A 19,083-nucleotide genomic window follows, 5' to 3' on the forward strand; every position below is an offset into this window, starting at 1 on the left:
AAAATTTTAATTACGTTAGATACGTATGTGCATATTGTTATGGGAGCTCCTTGTGTGCAGATACATATCTGTTCATTCTTAATGTGCTTGGGTTTGCAACTGACCTTATTTGTGAATAAGGAACAAAGCAAGACCTTCTCAGATAAAGACAAAAAATAAAATCCTAATGAAAGATACTCACTCAATAGTAACTTGCGCTTTCGTGTCTACCAACTGTGGGCCCCCATAAGAATTGCTACTATTGTATGAGTGTTCCCTCCTTCATAAAATAGGTGTTCTGTATCCCGTTTCTCTTGTTGACTAGAGAATGACAGCTTTTATGAGTATTGTAATGATGAAGTGCCATTAGCTGTGTACCATTTGCGTCTTAAGTTGCATCCTTTGTTGTGTTCTTTGCTATTCTTGTAAAATAGTTAGATATGGTCAGGATCTCAATTTCCAGCACTTCTGCTGCTTTTTATTTTCTTATTTTGTAGGTTATTCATTTTCTTGTTGAATTATATGTATTTCTGTGATCAGTTGGCATGGAAACACAGCTGCTTTATAGACCAGTTGCTTTTAGCATTAATTTGCAGGTACTTGTTTTTGAATGTGAAAATGGAAACCATTCACGTTCATCATTCCCCATCATTAATACTTGCATGCTTTCCAATGCAACGTAAATTATCTTTCCTTCTGTCTTAAGAGTGGAAAATGTACTTTTTTTTTTTTAGAACAGGAAAAAAAAAATACTCTGCATCATGTACATGGTAATAAAAAGACTGTACTTTGTATAAAAAATATTTTTATATGTATAACTCAACAGCACTAGTGAAACAAAGATTAACACCAAATCCTAGTGTAAGCCCAGAAAGCATGTTAACACTTTTCAACATTGCAAAGTCACACCACTCGTTTTCTTTTTTATTAATGCATTTATTGATGTTACCCTTCCTTTTTTTTTTTTTTATTTTATTTGAAGAGTGCAATATTTCCTTGCAGGGTTTTGCTGAATTCCACCTGAAAAAGGTTAGAGGTTTGCTTTGATCAGTACTGATGAAATTGGGGAAATAATTTCAATGAAAATTTGTGACTTTAGTGGAGTTTGCAGCTTCTGAAATGCCTCAATACTGGCAGAAGTGAACTTGTAGACTTGTGTGTGGTGACGGCAGCCGTATTCATGGCAGCACGATGCTGCGCTGCAGCGGCTGCTGCTTGGAGAAAAACACACAGCGCTATTGCAAATCATCGTGAAGAACGGTTAGACTCTGAGCATTTGTCCACATTTATAGACATTTGAAACTGTACCTGAATACATACTATTTTAAGTACAGATAACTCAATATCTAATTTAAGACTTGCTATAAGCAGGTGCAGACTGTCTGCTTTCAGGGTATTAATAGTTGCTTTCAAGTTCTTTAGGGTGAGATTTAATCTCGTTCAAGTTCCCAATAGCTACAGACTGCTGTCTGAACAGTTTTATGCAGACTGAATATGCAGAATAAAAATAAGATTTGAATTAATTTACTTTGGCTCATAGTTCTCCATCCTGTTCCAGACCTCAAACACCTGGTTTCACTGACCGTTTCATAGGGAGCATGCAAAAAACAAATTCAATTGATACTACTCATAACTCCATTTTACATATATAATAATCAGTTCATCTAGCCTATTTGGATGTATTGCTGCACTGCTTTTTCTTTATTCCGTAGGTTAAGATACACACAGTTCAATTTCAAGAGCATAAGTTTGTGTAGGATTTGACAAATTTCAGTGCAAAACCGGCGGATCTGCAGATGACAAATACATTGTTTGTGCCACTGGTCCTCTTTTATGAATTTCCTGGTATTGCTCAGCAACTGTATGGCTCATTCCCTCTGGACAATTGAAAAAAACCCCAGAAAACAAACCCTGTAGGTATAAACCCTATGGTTTCACATTTAATATTTTCTTTAAATAACTTCAGTGGAAAAAGAAATCGTTTGCTTCATACCAAACCCTTTTACAGAAACTGTTCAGACCTTTCTTGTAGTTACTTGCAAGTGGTTTTCTCTGAGATTAAGAGAGAGAGTTGAGTACAGAAGATGAGGGCTTTTTGTCTTGCTTTCAGCAGTTTGCAGATCAGATTTTTACCAACCATGACGCAGCCGTGAGATGATGTTGGGCTGTGCCTCTTCCTGTGGGACGGTATCTCATGATACGCACCGAATAAAAACATTTCTCTCCTCTCCCCCCGCTTCCCCTCCATTCTCTCTGTTAACACAGAAGAGTGAAAAACAAACAAGTCCCACCCTTTTGCATCTCGGCGTCCTGGTCAGAATAACTGGAGACAAGATGCGCTTCTGTGGCTGTTGTAAATGACTTTTTCCTCCCTGTCCTTCTGTGCACTCCTGGTCTGGGAAAGGCATCAGGGAGAACCACACTGAGGGCGGGGGGTGGATCCAAACCACTATTGATTGACTTAATCCCCATGTAGAATTGTAACTTTTCTGGCTTAGATTGATCTCTCCTTTCATGTTCTTTCTGGAACTAAATTTTCAGTAATCCGCATAGCCTACGTGTTTTTAATTCTTTAACCACGTCGTTGTCTGTGCTTGGTGTCCTGCAGCACTCCCAACTCTTTTGTCCTGACCGATGGTAAATGTAAGTTCACGCAGCGCTTGCCAGTTGTGTTGTATTGTTTTGTGATATGGTGGCCCCCAAATTTCAGGACAAAGCGAATAGTTTGAGTGAACCTCTCCCAAGTAGCGAGTGATAGGACAAGAGGAAGTGGCCTCAAGTTGCGCCGGGGGAGGTTTAGATTGGAGATGAGGAAAAAATTCTTTGCGGAAAGGGTTGTCAGGCATTGCAACAGGCTGCCCAGGGCAATGGTGGAGTCACCATCCCTGGAGGGATTTAAAAGGCGTTTAGTTGAGGTTCTTAGGGACATGGTTTAGTGCTAGAGTTAGGTTAGGTTATGGTTGGATTCGATGATCCTCAGGGTCTCTTCCAACCAAAATGATTCTGTGATTCTATACTTGGTGTTGCATGGTCCTTACAGTGTTGGAATAGATTCTTTCTTGAATTCATTTATCCACAGGTTGGGTGCAGAACTCATGGAAAGAAAAGGCTTCCCTGCTGTTGGGAAGCCCTCCCATAGTTTGCTGTGGGTGCTTGTCAGTCTACCCAGAGAATTATGTTACTAATTGTGTTGTCCTTTAAATACTTCTGACATAAAAGTTGTTACCCACTGCTGCTGTTTAATTGTCCATATGTGAGATAGTCACCATGTCTTTAGTAACAAATAGTCCAGCTTAAGTTGAGTATTCTTATCTAACCATTCTGGAAAGTACCTATAGAAGAAATATGAAAAGAAATGTTATCAAAACATAGGTGTCAAAGTGTCACTAAGAGAAGTTTGTATCCTTAAAGGAAAATAAATAACCAAAACTTTTATTAGCTGTGCAGTTGTCAGTAACTCCGTTCGCTTTGCAAGTCATTTGGCTACTGTGAGACTGTTATAGGCATTGTATGAAGTCAGAAAACAACCAAGTTATCTGCAAGGTAACAAAGCAATAAAAGATATCTTAATGATATTTTGTCAAGAAGTTGATGTGTTACGACTTGCTGCAAGGCAATTTTATAGTCATGAGCATTTAAAACATGGAAAGCAAATTTCTGATAAAAATCCTGGTGGGAAGCCTGGGTGCTCTTGGTATTCTTAACTTTGAGTAGCAGCTCAGAAAAGCCTCTGAGGGTCACATTTCACAGTATCGTGGTGGTATAGATTTCATAAGAAATAATGCTAATTATTTTTCCAAAAATATGAGAACACACAGGTGGAGTTGCCTCTTGAAGCTTGTAGCTTTTTGAGCAGCACCAGCTTATTTGCTATTATGTACCTTATTTTAAACTTGTTTACAGTGCAGACCTAATAAATGACCCTCACCTGGGCTACTTGAGGGTGCGGAATTTCTGTTACAGAGAGTTATTTTACAGATTTCATCTGCTATCCTCAGCACTCAGTTTTGTTTTGTTTTCTTGTACCTGGGATGACTGTCCTGACCCAGGAGGGGTAGAAGCAATGAAAAGATTGCTCTGAAGAAAACATTGTGAGAGGTACAATTTCCTCTGAAATAAGTTTTGCTATCGAAGTACCTAATAAGAGAGTGGTAGTAACCAAAGTTAGGGAGCAGAAATAATCACTCTTGTTTTTTGCAGTGATAGGCCTGTGCTGGTTTGGTTTGGTTTACTTTACACCCGTAAACCAGGGAAGATGCATCTGTTATGAAGCCCTGTTGCTCTGTTGTTGTTTCCTGATCTCGAGAGCAAGGATCAGCTTAATGTTCTCCCATCGCATTCTGGAAAACAGTCATAATGCTGTCTCGGTTTCTGGAAGTGAGCCGAGAGCTGCTGTCTCACACTGGGCAAGCACTGAGCTGTCATTCCCTCCCAGTTTTTCAGAAATTACAGCCAGCAGGAAGCAGTTGGACTTGCTTTCCAGTATCTTTCTCTATGCCATGCCCGTTTTCTGAATAACAGAATGAATTTTAAGATCTGCATTGAGTTTACTTGCATGAAGTTGGTGATCCTTTGATTATCTTTGGTTGATAAAATTCCAAGTCACTTGAGTGTTTCTGGTGACTCTCTGCTTTTAAGTGCTCTTGCAGCCATTTCAGCACACTGCTGTTTATCCTGCTACTGACATCCTGCCTGTTCCTAGTTTCAAAAAAATGTAGAAAAACCATAGACTAAGGTTTCTTATTTTGGAAATTCTTTATTGCCTCTAATACGCTGGTCTAGTTTCCATTTAAATTGTTTCTCAATCAGTTGTCAACCTATATTTTGTTTCAAAAGGGAGTTGCCAGGGTCCATTTTTTTTCTAACTGCCCATTTTTCACAAGCTGCGAGGCTGCAAAATCTGAGGCTGTCACTGCTAGAGGGGGAGATGACATTTGTGTGACGCACATATGCGCTGTGGGCAGATTTTGTAAATGTCTCTGCCTGCAGATTGGGGGGGACATGGGAACTGTAACAAGTTTATTTATTTTTTTTTTTTAAGATAAAGCATACGTGGAAAAGGCTAGAATAAAACTACAAACCGCCAACTTCATTTGCTGAGAAATGTAATAGTGAATTCATTTTCCAAAATACAGTGCTCAATCAAACCGAGAATGTGCAGTTGGAGAAAGAACCTGTTAAGAAATCTCCCGTGTGTGAAGAATGAAGGGTACCCATTTGCCTTAAGACTTTGTAACTCTTAATAATGGAGTCAATAATTCTTTCTGTAATACTTTTTCAACTGATGTTTTTAGCACCGATAAATATTTTATGCAATTTACAGAGAGAACATGATTTGTGCCCTAAAAAATTTATAATTTGAAGCCTTTATCTGCAGACAAAGCATTTTTATGCGTGTGAGCAGACCCTTTTCCAGTTGAAAATGGTTAGAAAGATGAAAAGAAACATTATGAAGCCTAGTGAAAAATGTAAATATGGGTCTTTTTTAAACACTTTGGCTTTTCACCAGTTCAGTGGAACCAAGTGTTCAAAAACCTTCTCTAAACCCCTTTAGTATGTGGTATGTGTAGGAAGAAATATTTTGCTTCTCTCATCAAGTCCTTGTGAGTAACTCCCGATTTTAACTGTATTTTTCAGCAGAGCTTTAACTGTGATATTGGGACCAGAGCCTTTGTAATTGAAACTCAAAATTCTACTTGAAGAAAAGCTCAGCAGAATGGCTCTCTTGCATCATATGCTTTTATTATATTATGATTAAATGTAACGTGATAATATAAACCCAGCTTTTGCCTTAAACTGCCTGTTTTATTTGGCACTTTGACTGTTGTTATTGGCCCGTTCTCAGTGAGCTTGTCATTTTTATACATCCTGTTTACTTACCTTCAAAATTAACATCTTTTCAGAAAGTTCTGTTTATTCAAGTTTGGTTCAGCTGCAGAAGACCCTTGATGGGAGGAACAGGACTTTGATATGAGTATGTTCCTGGCTTTCCCATTTTCTTATTTTTACAACAAAATCGTTCTCTAGTTTGTAATCATCGTCAACTGTTTTGTTTATATTGACGGAGGACAGCAAAGGTCAGTCAGTGGCTGTGGGAGGAACTGAAAAGGAGAAGGGGGAAAAAAAAGAGCTTTCAGGAGCCCTTTGCACTGGTTCAGGGTTTGTCAGAGTTGCTTTGGTTTTCAGAACAACATAATGGAGCGTAACTCAAGAGGGAGTTTATTATTCTCATTTGTCGGAAACCTTAAAACTATGTCGAATGAACCCTGGTCTTAAAAGTCTGGGATATATATATATTTTATATATATGTATGTATGTTTGTTTGTTTGTTAGAAAGTGTTTTCGCTATGTATCTTAGAGGAAGTTTTTAGCTCTCCTCCCATCTTCCTATCCCTAAGAGAGTCATAGTATTATTTTTTTCACTATAAGGATTACTGACACATATAGCACTGTGATGTTCACCTGAGAGGAGGGTGAATCACATTAGATGCTTTCCCAAAATTTAAAAAAAAAAATAAATCAGAAGTTGCAAAGAAACTGGAGAGGTCAGTGTTCAATATGTAAAATACTTCTGTACTGTTATTTTTGTTGTCATTTGAGTGTGTTCTGACCTTAATAAAAACTTTTGGAACTAATTTCATTATCCAAGGCCCCACACTTGCTTATCTTCAGACTTTTTGATAAGGAAAATAAGGAGTGCCCCAGGTAATAGTTTAACGCTCTTGGGTCAAAGTACAGGTGTACTGTTGGAGAAATTGCTTTCAGTGTTTGGGTTCAGAATAAAGGAAGCCTTTGATGTTGGCTCCACTTGAGTAATTTGGTTTCTTTCCCTGAGACAGCATCCTGATCAACATCTAAAATATGAGAAAAGCAGCACAGAGAGTAGCTATTAGGACAGGCTGCATTCAGAAATTATATTCTGTAATAAATACTTGGCAGCGTCTTTAAAACATAATGTGGAATTAATACTCAGAAAGCAATTGTATTGGCAATGCTAAAAAGTAATATTTTTTTTTTCCCAAAGCAATACTTAGAGCTCAGGCAGTGGTTTAAAACAAACAAAAAAACCCCAAAACCTGCTGGAATAAAATAACTTGCTGTAGGAGAAACATTTTTGGAGGAGAGAAAAAAATTACTGTTTTCTTCTTTTTTTTTTTTTCTTCATAGTTCAAATAAATAGTATTTTACAGGCAAATCAAGAGTCATTGCTTGAGTGTACTACATTTTAAATTAACTTTATGTGGCTGTTCAGCTTTTATCAAAATCGCAGCCAAGATGCCAGTTCTGATACCATGATTTAAAAACCAGAAAGTGATGTTTGCATGCTTTTTTTACATTGAATACATGGGTAAAAGAGCGAGGATAAGGGCTGCTGATGTACTTCATACGGCAGCACAGCCCTGTTTAACCAGCCCCTTCTAGACTTGTGTTCTGTACCCTGCAGTATCGTCCTCAAAATCTCCAGGGCTGTGTCTTCAATGGAAAGTGTTTTAGTAAGTCTTGGCATGATCTGTGTTGTTACTGGAATGGCTCAGGGAGTTAATCATTCTGCTCCTATTACAATTGCTGAAGTGGATTGTTTTTCTGGTTCCTGTCAGTAGGAGTTTTCTGGCTTTTTTTTTTTTAAAGTCACACCCACCAACCCATAAAGTTTATGGGCTGAAATATAACCTCAGTTGTAATTTGAACTAGAGTTTGGGTGTGTATTAAGGTGGGTTTCCCCCCGTTGCTGTTATCGGCCTGTTCCATGGTTGCTGTCCTGGGAGAAGATGACAGTGGGCATATACCCAGCGTACGGTGCTCTGTGGGGAAGTCTTTGCAGGCTTGGTTGATGCAATCAGTTCTGTATTTTAGATACTGCCCCATCAGTAGCTGAGAAACTGATGTCCGTACTTATGGGCAAGTGTGGCTGCTGGAGTGTCATAATTCTCAAGTACTCTGATTCTTAATTTGTAGGTGCTGTCCTGAGCTTCACTGCGGTGATTCTGTGAGTTCCGTCAAGTTGGTGGTGGTTTTGCCGGAGCGTCAGCAGCCAGGGGACATTTCATAGCTCCGTGAAACTTGTGGGATAAGTAGCAAAGTTGGCAGCCTTAGCCAGAATTTCTCTGGAGCTGGGATTGATGGGACTGTACTCGGCTAGGACAACTCCACCATTGCTGATCGATTTATTTCCCACCTCCTTCCTTATTACTTAATAAAGCTACAAATACTTGAGGCAGAGCGAAGTATTTACTGTGGACAGACACTGAAATCCGGGGAAAGCTCAGTCCTTCAAAATCTTTTCCCTTTCTCTGGAGTTTGCTTTCATGTAACCCTTCCTTGCAAACAGCACTTCTGCAACATTGTATTTTGTGTACATTTTATTGCTGATACTTCAGCTCTCTCCTTGTCCTACTTGACATAATGGTTACTGAATATTGTCCTTTGGTTTGCTTTTTGAAATGTGATAGACAATTAAAACACTTTACAGCAATGCAACATGCTACTACTGCTTGTTCCTTTGACACTAAGTAAGTGTGATTCATATTGTTTTCAGTCTTATTTTGAAAAATATTAGTTAAGATTAGGCATATCATTATACTATGTTCTGAATATGTAATTTGAGTAATTTTTTGACAGATGTGAAATACTTCCAGTTTTCATGTGGATATTTGAAGTATACGAGTACTAATAGAAAAAGTTGCCAGTTGATTTTTGTTTCCTCTCAATAGAATTTATTTCCAATTATAGGCTTTCAAGATGTGCCTTGTAGGACCTTCTTTTTTTGTACCCTAACAGCCATTTAGGATTTTGTGTGCACACTCGCAGATGTTAGACAAATAACAGCAGAATTACTAGGTGTTTAAAAAAGACTGCATAGGAATCACTATTTAAAATCACAACAGAAACCCATTTAGTTGCATTTATCAGACTAATATTTGAGAATGGCAAGTTTGCTTGCTATGTGAATATGGAAAAGTAATGAGGAATTGTCACTGGCAGGTTCCAGTAATGGCAAGGAAATGTGAGGTTTTCTAACTAGAAATCATTAACTTATTTTGTTTCAATTGTACCAAAAGGGAGACTCGAGTAAGACAGTTGTCTCAAAATACTCTGCATTGAGGCGTTTGTGTTTTATGCAATCGCTTGGATACCCAGGCTCATTTCTCACAAGTGGTAAAATAATGATATGATGTGTGCATAAATCTAAGTACACTGGAAGTCTATGGAGCAGGTGGTGGTGTTAGCTATATATTTTATGTAAGGGAATGAGCTGTGAATGTCCTGGAGAGCGGCTGGGTGTATTTCAGTCTTTGCTGTTAGGCAGAGGATACCGGTGGGTGTGACAGCTCTGCACATCGTTGGGCTCACACCGTGCCGGAAACCACTTTTATTTTTCTTGGTCTCTTGCAAATTAAAGAAAAGAAAAGAAGGAAGATGACTTGTTTTTACTGCATTTGGGTAAATACAAAGCATAGAGTGCAGTAGTGTTCATCAGCTCTGCTCTTCCAGTAACATTTCAGTGTGCTTGGCATTAACCTCTGAGCCCTGTGGACTTCAACAGAGATTGCACATATGCTTGAGGTGAAGCTTATGCTTAATTTTCTCTTGTATATATATCATGAAGTCCAGATCTTATTCCTTTGAAAAATCAATTTGGGATTGTTCCTATTAATTTCAGTAAGACCTGCAGCAGGTTCCTAAAATCTTAGGAAGCAATTTTGTTCTTTTCTCATTTAATGTACAAATTGTAAATTTAATCTTGTAAGTAATTCAGGCTTCTGAGGATAGCTGTCTCCTTTTTGTACATACCTATTATTGGCGTTCTTTATTTAAAAATATTCTCCTCTGTGCCCCCCCAATCCCTCATCCCAGATCATGGGAGATTGCATCCTGCTCGTACTGAAGGCTGTGACAAAAGGTGTTGGCTCTGATTCTGGTGGAATCAGGAGATTTTTGTGTTGCGTATTCAGCTTCTAAATATGTTTAATGTCAAGGTTGGTAAGCACTTTTTTTTTTTCATGCAGCCTTTTTACTGATCCGTGCACCTGCATTGTACTTTAAAGTTTATTTCTACTTGATTGCTTTTAGAGTTTTGCTCTACCTTGAATCTAAATATTGCTTGAGGTCATGGTGCACAAAACAATGAGGCTCCCAAAACAAAGTCTGAAATCTGAACTGTCAGGAGCCTTAAAATATGTTTTTAAAGGATGGCATTTCTGGGAATTTTAATAGTGCATATTGGCAAATCTAATTCATAACAGCTTCTGTGTTCATGTTATGAGTGGGATATTTTTTGTTTGTTTTGACAACTCACTCTTTTCTTGAATTAATATTAGCATTTGTTTTTTAAAAAACATGTAAATTTTGTTGAGGACTTATGGTAAATAACTGACAGCTCTGACTGAATTTGCAGCCTAGGTAAGAATATAAAGTTAAAGCAAATGCCATAGGGGATTAGTCTCATGTTACATGCACAAGATTGTAAGTCAGTTGCATGTCCAACCTGTCTTTTTCAGGTCTTGTTTTTGTAAATACTGATCAGATTTCTCAGTAGCTTGCGTTTTGTTAAAATCTTAAATCACTTTGTTTTACAGTGTGTAAGTGAAGTTTTGTAGGACATTTTGTAGAAGGACATTGTCAAGGGAGTTTTCCTGCTTTTTTAATCTTTGCCCTTGTAAGAATCCACATAAACATGAAAACGAAAACTGTCCTTTGCCAGGCTGCTGCCCTCCGGTTCATGTGCGTATTGGTTTGTCATTATAGGGTTACTGATAAGTGTTATGCTTTTTGGCATTGATGTATTTTTCAGAAAAAAGAATTGAAGCATTTGTTTTGAAAAAAAGAAAAACACATTTAAAGAATAACATGGACTTTGCAAACAGATTTAAGAAAATGAAAGGTAGGTCATGTTTGGGGCCTACAAACCTGACAGTGTCCTTTACTTTTAACATGTACATCTTCTTTGAGAGACGATCGTGATCCTAATGATGTTGTATTAATCACCAGCAAAAAAAAAAAAAGTGAAAATGACATTGTTAAATAGCTTACCTTGTTGCTTCTTGGTATGTTTTCTAATGTCAGCAGATAGTCACAGCCAACTTTGAGGTCTCTGTTATTTGTGCAATGTGATCACTTCAGTTACTGTCCATTCATGACCCGAAAGGTTCAAAATACAGGATGTTTCAAAAAGATGGACCCAGTTTCAAAGATACAGCTGTTTCAAATGGGGTCCTCTGTACATCCTAGCAGCCTAGAATATGTCAGGGAGAGCTTTTTTGTCCTCCAATTGTGAGGATGTCGAATGGTTTTGGCCTCAGCTGTCCCCATTGGAGTGTGGCACACAGAGATGCATCTTTGTTTCAGGAGTAACAGGAGGTGCAGGTGGGATTTGGGAGAAGGGAGGAAACTAGCCCACTTAAGGACGACTTTTTTTTTTCTTTAAAGTTAAAAAAAAATACGTCTTATGCTGAGGTTGGTGTGATAATTTTTCAGTCCCCATGCTGCCAGAGGTATGGAGATAATAACTCGAGAGCCACCCTCTGCAGATTTGATTACAAAGCTGGGTGATAAGTTCATTAAACCTCTGGTTTGTGAGGGAGTCATAGTCACTTGAAATGCTTGTGCATGGGGCTGGCCTCTTGGGGAGTTCTGCACCAGAAAGCTGCTTTTTACATTTCCAAGGTTTTTGTTTGTGGTTTTTTTTTTTCCCCATAAAAGCTGAACTAGAATAAGGTTTTGATACTTTTCATTTTCTAGAGCAGCTAGTCCAAATTGCGTTTCTGAAACGGCAGTCTTCTGTTGTCTCTATGTAGTGGGTAACTGCTCTGTGTGTGCACATTATACCTTGTACTATTTTAGAAGAATTCCAGCAGTCGCTGGCACAGTAGCTGTTAGTGGGGCAGGAGCTTCACCTGCCAGATTATTTCCATGTTGCAGGGAAAATAAACAAAAAAACCCCACCACCACACTAATAACTGGATTAGACTTGTCAGGGGAAACTTTGTTTGTGTGGTGTTTTTTTTCTTAAATACATTTAGATAACCTTAAGGGCCTGACTTACACCCCGAAAAACCCCAGCAAGCTCAGAGTTAAGGCTTCTCACTCCATCTCGGGTACTCGTTGGAGCACTTGGCTCTCCAGCATGGGTGGTGGTGGAGATCACACACTGTCCTCAGATCCTTGCTCACCTGGGCAAAACGTGTGCAGACCATTCCAGGTACATCCATTCACAGTCACCTGCTGTCCTGCGCCCCGTCACCCTCCGCTGCTGTCCCCGCTGTGGTGACAGTGCAGCCGGCGCAGCGAAAAGCCAGCGGCGAAAGGGGAGGGTACAGATGCAGTGAGAAGCTTTAACTTTAGAGTTTCCTGGCTTCTGTGAGCACCAGTCAGACCCTTAATGTTGTTTTAATGTATTGTTTGTGTTTAATTTTTAGTAAAAATTTGAACGCCATCCAGGCTACAGAGGTTGCAGTGGATAAGAAGTTTAAAAGCTTTGGTTCAAGATTACAGGAGGCTGCAAGAAAAATTAAAGACATGGAAATGAGGATGGAATGACAGGCTGCTATTTTGCCTCAGAATACTGAAGATTGTAAAGCATTGAGAAATCGAATTCATGACCCTGGAAATCAAGCTCAGATTAAGAAATGTCAGGTTGGTAGGGGTTCCTGAAAGTCTGAAGTTAGGATAAACTGAGATTGTTTTCCCATAACACAAGTTCTATGGTGTGGGGGTGGATGGTATAATTTTTATTATCTGTGTTATGTGAAATGCTATACCATATACTTCAATAAGCCAGCTAAGTGAAATTATTTTTTTAAATTAGTTTCACATTTGTGGTGTTGAATGTCACTTTTGACCAGTTTACAGTTATTCCTTTCTGGCACTGAGTTGCATGATTTACTGTTAATGCAGGCAGGGAAAATACTGCTCTTAAATACACATTGCTTTATCCTGCCACTCCAAGGTCTGCTGCAAAGCCAAACACATGGTGCAGTATGACATTTCTAGATAAGAAACAGGCAGAACGTATCTAAATGGGGGAAGAAGCAGTTTTTTGTTCAAAGGGTTCTGATTCATATTGAAACTGTGTCTTTCCAAATGTGAACTTTAAATAGTGGCTGCCACTGATTAAATTACTGTAAGTTTACATAAGTGTTGAGTTATTGTCTGCGATTCAGTGATACGGTATTTAGGCAGAAAGATTGTGCAACAGGAAATACACTGAAGTTCAGAAAGGATTTTGGTAAGCAAAGGTTTGTGGTGGTTTCATGGTCAAGGTCACTGCGTGTGTTTGAGTTCTGGGGATTTAAAGCTTGAGATTTGGGGAGGGTTTATTCTTCTAGTTGTTCTTCTGACTTTCTGTGCTTTGGGGCTCCATCTGGCCCATGCCACTTAGCACCAACATTAGACACAAGAAACTTGGGTGAAATCTGTAGATACACTGGTGTGAGGGGAAAACCAGACCACACCTTTATATATTTGAGAGAAATCAGTATTTTAAAGGCTTGTGTTTTGTGATACTGTGCTTCATGGTTTTCTGAGATAACTTTAGTCAGAAAACTGTTTCTTAAAAGTGGCAGTTTTTAGTCTCATGTTCTGTTATCTGTTTGGACTGTGTGCTTTTCTGTTGACAGAGGTGCTTTAGTTGTCGATCTGAGGGAATAATCTGTGCAATATTTGTCCTCGTTCATCTTCAACAAGTTTAGTATCGAAGTTCTGTTTTCTTTTTTTTAAAATTTTATTTTAGCTAGCATTCAGACTTGCTAAAATCCTGTCTTTGCTGGACTGAGTGTTAAGACAATGACCAAAACATTTCAGTAGCAAAAGGAGCATGGTTATTCTATGAAATATGAATAGGACTTGCGATGTCATTTTTACATTTGCCTCAAGCCATAATTGCATTTTACTAATGCTATTACATATATTATTTTTAAGGAAACATGAACAAGTCTATAACATGCTTTATTTTAGGGTGTTCCTAAGTAAATTTAATGTGGGGTTTTATAGTTCAGTTCCCATTAAAGGATAGTAGTTATTCTCTGGATAACTATGTAGCTTTACATTGTGTATTCATGTAGTGCCTGTGTCCTGTACCACACTATTAGTGTGTGGTTTATTTACTAAAAATGACTATGAAGGTTATGTGGCCATTTCTTGTTCACATAGGTAACAGTTGTAAGTTAGGAAGGTGCATGGTTTTTAAAAATTGTATTAAGAAGGCTTCCATTTAATTACTGAAAGAATCTGTGTGCCACAAGTATTTCTAAGCATGTCTATCTCAGAGGTTAGGAATTTATGGTTTTACAAGAGAGAATAGTTTTCATGGGTGTTGTACCCGTGGAAAACTTTGAATACTTTTCACATCTGAATTCCTCTCTGCTGTGGTGAGAGTGCTGCAGGGTCAGTCCATTGGCATCATCACTTGTTGGGAGATGCTGGGACTAGGACAAAAAAGAACCAAATGTAGTGACTCTGGTTTGGTCCTCGAGTATAACAACTATTCAAATAGGTAAAGAACTTGAATGTCAGATTGCAGGAGGGCTTGGCCATCACCGTGACTTAGAGTTGGATGTGACATTTATTGGGTGCAGGCTGGACGACTGAGACCAGGAGGGTGAGAGTCTTCTCAGTTGTATATCTTTGGCCCCAAACCTGAGCTTGGTCCAGGGGGGTAAAGAATATGCTGCTTCTCTTGACTTGTGAACATCTCTTTTCCCAGCAGCTCTTTTCGTTCACCAGGTATCTTGTACAGCTGGGATTTTCCATCCACTTAAATGTGGATGACAGTCTTTCAGGGCTTGCTTTCTGACATAGGCTGGGACTTAAGATGGAGGGATTTCTTACAGAAGGTAGCTAAGGAACCTCAGTCTTTTGTGGTAGTGCTGGACTAACTTGTATTATCAAGCAATAAGCAATGTTTTTAAATTCACGCTGCACCAAAAATGTTGTTGAAATTTGCATACAAGAAATATCTAGCCTGCTTCACTTTACAGTGTTTAAAACTACTTATTTGAAAAGAGGAAAAAAATCATGTTCTTTATTCTTTGGTTTGCTTTTCCTTATCTCTTCAGGAAGTCCCTTTTTTCCACCCACGCTTAACTACTTTTGTGTAAATGTAATGGCTTAATATTATTCCCTTGAGTATTTTTGTGTATTTATAGCATCTATACTGTTAAAAAGATGCCAAGTATCTTGTTGTAAGGATTACTTTTCATTTTAAGACTCCATAAAGAGGATATAAATTAAGTCTGCACTTCCAACTGATTTTCCTTCCCCCAGATATCTAAAATGTATTTTTTGTCACTCTGCAATGTTCCAAGCATGATGTTGATTTAGGGAGGGACATTTTGTTCATATTTTGTAAGAGTTTTCAGTTGTGGATTAAGTATGATGTGTTTGTTTGACTGAGCTGGACAGAATAGTTTTGTAAAACTTTTAAGTCTAAGCAGACCTACATAGATCAGCAGTTTAGCCTGTACACTTGGACAGTAAATTCAAAATGTTGCTGTTGTAGGCTTTTTTCCAGTTAAGTTTTAGTTTCAGCAGAGCATCATCCTGTATGTAAATTGAATACTGAAATCCTCACTGACTTGCTTATGATATTCCATAAGCTACACTCCTACAAGCCTGGACAAGATATTTGTCGCTCTGTCTAGAGCTCACAAAGGTGTGGAATCCAATGAAAACATAAGCCTTGGATAAAATTGCACAGACACTTCTTAATAATGCAGTAAGGATGTCTCTTTGAAAAAATAAATATACTATTCCCATAATGGTTTTATTCCTTTTCTACTGTTCAGCCTTCTGAGCCTCCATGGCATTTTTTGTTAGGTCTTCTGTGTTTGGTTGATTGCTGACTATAAACTCGCTCCTGTTTTACTAGCTTCAGTCCTTGAAATCTTTTTCTGCCATCAGAATAAACAGACTAGCTATAACCTATTTTTGTAAATTACATTTGCATGGCTTGAATAACAAGTCGTCTCTGTTTCTTCGTAGGCATTCGACCTCCGATCATGAATGGGCCCATGCATCCGCGCCCTTTGGTAGCGTTGCTGGATGGCAGGGATTGTACAGTAGAAATGCCTATTCTGAAGGATGTAGCCACAGTGGCGTTTTGTGATGCTCAGTCTACACAAGAAATTCACGAAAAGGTAATATTTACAGATATAATTCAAATGTTTTAGGAAACAGATGTTAACAATTATGAACAGATACAGTGTTGTGTTAGCTGTGACAATGTGTTTAGCTATTACTTCTTATTAATGGTTCATTACCTTAGTGAGTGAGTTACTGGTCATTGTGATGAAACAGAGATGAAAGTATCTGTGTTGAAATGTGCTTTTGTGCAGTGTATCTTTCTCTGGATGTTGTCCATATGCTTACCTACTGAATTACATTAATGGAGAGAGTTACCTCTGGGAAAACTGTATTATTACATGATATTTTGAAATGCTTCTCGGAAACACTGTTGCTCATCCTTCAGCTGGAAAGTCAGATCTCAGCGTTGGATTGGCCATGTGGAGAACTTTCAAACTTCTCTGTTTAGCCAAGGAATTGTGCAAATCGGGTTAGGAGGCCTTGCACACTGAGAATTGCCACTGCAAGAGAGTTTCAAAATAAATGCTAACCCAAAATGTGTATAGAAAATGTGCTTTAACTATATGGTATTCCAGAAGTTCACACCCTTCCCAGTGGTTTGGGAGCTGTAAAACAACCAGTGGTTCTTACTGTTGTCAAAGGTTTTCTCATTTACTAAGAGGGAAACCCGTTTTTTGTGATGATAGCTGAGGGAGCCAGCTGGCCCAGACACTTACATTTTTCTCTTCAGAAACTTCTTTTCAGCACGAAGGCCTCATATCTATCCCAAATCCTTTCTGCTCTCTTGATAGCAGTAGAGCATTTTCACATCCATATTTCTGTAGAGATACAATTAATTTTGGTGAAGTTGTTGGCTAGCAGAGTAAGCCTCAAATGCCAAGTGTTCCTTCACCTGATAAAAGATGAAACCAGCCTTACAGCTTCTATGGAGGCAAAAAATGTAATAAATACGACAGCAGGGGAGGGCAATCCGAGGGCCCTTCCATGGGAATTCTTCTTCTCCAGCAAAGATCCAGGATAGACAACTACAGATCCAGGTATTATCATAAAGGCTTCTTAGGTCACTGTCTGTATCCGGTTTTGTGCGTATGGTACTGGTGAGTGTGATTCCGGAGTTAAGGAGTTTTGTCAACCGAACTGACTTGCATCGGTATTTGTGTTTCTCTACTGATACCTTGTTAGACTTGTCCTGCACTAATTATAGCAGCCCTTGGGTTCGTGACAGGTTTTCAGAAGCTTTTCATTATTTTGAACTCTCAACTGTTACACTTGTTTATTTGCTTTTCTTGTTCTTGTAGTATATAGCAGTGTTAAACATTTTAAAGTCTCTATCTGTGATGAAAGATTTAATCTTTAAAGACTTTCTTACAAAGGCAGCTACTTGAAAATAATACCAATACTAACTTTTGTTACCAGGTAAATCAATCCCATTTTCTGTAGTCCACTTCATGTTAACATCTTCCTGGTAAGAATCCATCGACCAACTATTCCACTTCTTATTTCTTAAAAATATTTTTATTCTGCGAAAATAATTTTCATTGTTAAAACTTCCAAATTGTGTAAGTGGTAGGTAGTGGGGGGGTTTTGTGTGTGTTTTGAGTTATGGTTGGTTTTATCTTTTTTTTAGAAAATAGAGAAGGCTAAAGCATTGTGTGCTATATCAACATAGCAAACTAGAACTGCTGATTCTCATGGTTCAGGCAAACACCAGACATGAGTCCTCCCCTCCTGAAGTCCCATCTATAGATCCTTGGTTGATATCTCTGCAGACTTTCAGGTTTCCTCTCTCACCCCTCTGCCCCCCTCCCGGAACAAGAATAAGCTGCTGCCAAGAATGATATTTAAGGTCGTTTTCTGCTGCATCAGTACTGGCTTAATGTCACTACCTTGTTTTGTTGAGCTGCATTTTAGATAGAATAAAATTCTAATGTGAATAGGAAAATGGAAAAAAAGTAGTTCCTACTAGGAAATAATCTGCGTTCCAAACACCCTTTTTCTCCGTTCATTAGTTGTTTCTCACAGGATAGTTAAAACTAGACTCTTTAGATGATTCTTGAAATATAGGCTAGATTGAGTTGACAGTATTACAGTTCTGAGCTCACGGGGTTTTTTTAATGTGTTTATACTGTCATATAGAAGACAGTCTTTACAGTGGATCGTCAATGGGATCGCATAAAAACCTGAACTTCTAGTTGGTTGTGACATGCTATCTTGAACCAGTACGATTTTACCAAAACATAACGTTAAGTTCAACCTTCTCTTTAACATGTGTTGAAAAAGACCAGTGTTTTTTGCTGTGCATCCAGTTAAGACTCATCAATGTTGTGGCAGTGAATGAGAACCAAACAGTAACTAACATGAGAACAAATGCAAATATGTGAAAACTTCTCTGTCTTCATTGGTAACTGGAGATTCATAGAAATGAATACAGTTTGGGGGTGTGTTGTTGTTTTTAATAAAAAAAACCCTTAATTTGTAAAGTTCAAAGACAATCATAATTACGTATTACACTTTATTTTTTATAAATTTGAGAAATACTCAACCCAAGCTTTTTTCTGGAAATTCCCTTTTATCTTTTTACATATCAAGAGCTAAAATGTGATATAATGCCTTATTTCTGTGTATTTCTTTTTAATCATGTAGAAGAGTTGCTTTTATCTTACAGTTTTCTTATCTCGCACCACTGCCAGAAGCTTAATACATGAAATAGCTGGATTCCTTTTACAAGGACTAAATACCATGTAGAGAATAAGTAACATAAATTCTGTTGCACTTTTTTTAGTAGATAACAGCAGTTGGCTCTTCAGGTGCACATTGGCAACTGCACCACCTGGGTAGTTTTATGCTTTGCTTCCTGAAATAAACGTAATTTATGTCTGATACATCAAGACTGGGGAATTCCTGTGTGACACAAATGCTTCGCCTTAGCAACACGCAGTATTTTGTGTTATCAGTGAGGTGCAGTAAATGAACTTTGCAGATCTCGAGGCTGAGAGTCAGTCTGTGTATCTGAAATTGCAGCTT

At 38.3% G+C, this 19,083-nt stretch overlaps 1 protein-coding gene across 6 annotated transcripts in view; it reads left to right on the forward strand.

Annotated features, from left to right (window-relative positions):
* CTBP1 (C-terminal binding protein 1) overlaps window positions 1-19,083 on the forward strand; it is a 187,723-nt gene that overhangs the window by 133,124 nt on the left and 35,516 nt on the right. For 4 of the 6 annotated variants that reach the window (XM_065634239.1, XM_065634238.1, XM_065634243.1 and 1 more), the window contains exon 2: window positions 15,958-16,112. In XM_065634239.1, coding sequence (XP_065490311.1) covers window positions 15,958-16,112 — 155 coding nt within the window. Of the gene's footprint in view, window positions 1-10,771; window positions 10,862-12,395; window positions 12,613-15,957; window positions 16,113-19,083 lie in introns of all 6 variants that reach the window. The other 2 variants (XM_065634242.1, XM_065634241.1) reach the window with 2 other exon arrangements.

This window comes from Caloenas nicobarica, chromosome 4, assembly GCF_036013445.1.
Source record: "Caloenas nicobarica isolate bCalNic1 chromosome 4, bCalNic1.hap1, whole genome shotgun sequence".
In the NCBI taxonomy this organism is placed as follows: Eukaryota; Metazoa; Chordata; class Aves; order Columbiformes; family Columbidae; genus Caloenas; species Caloenas nicobarica.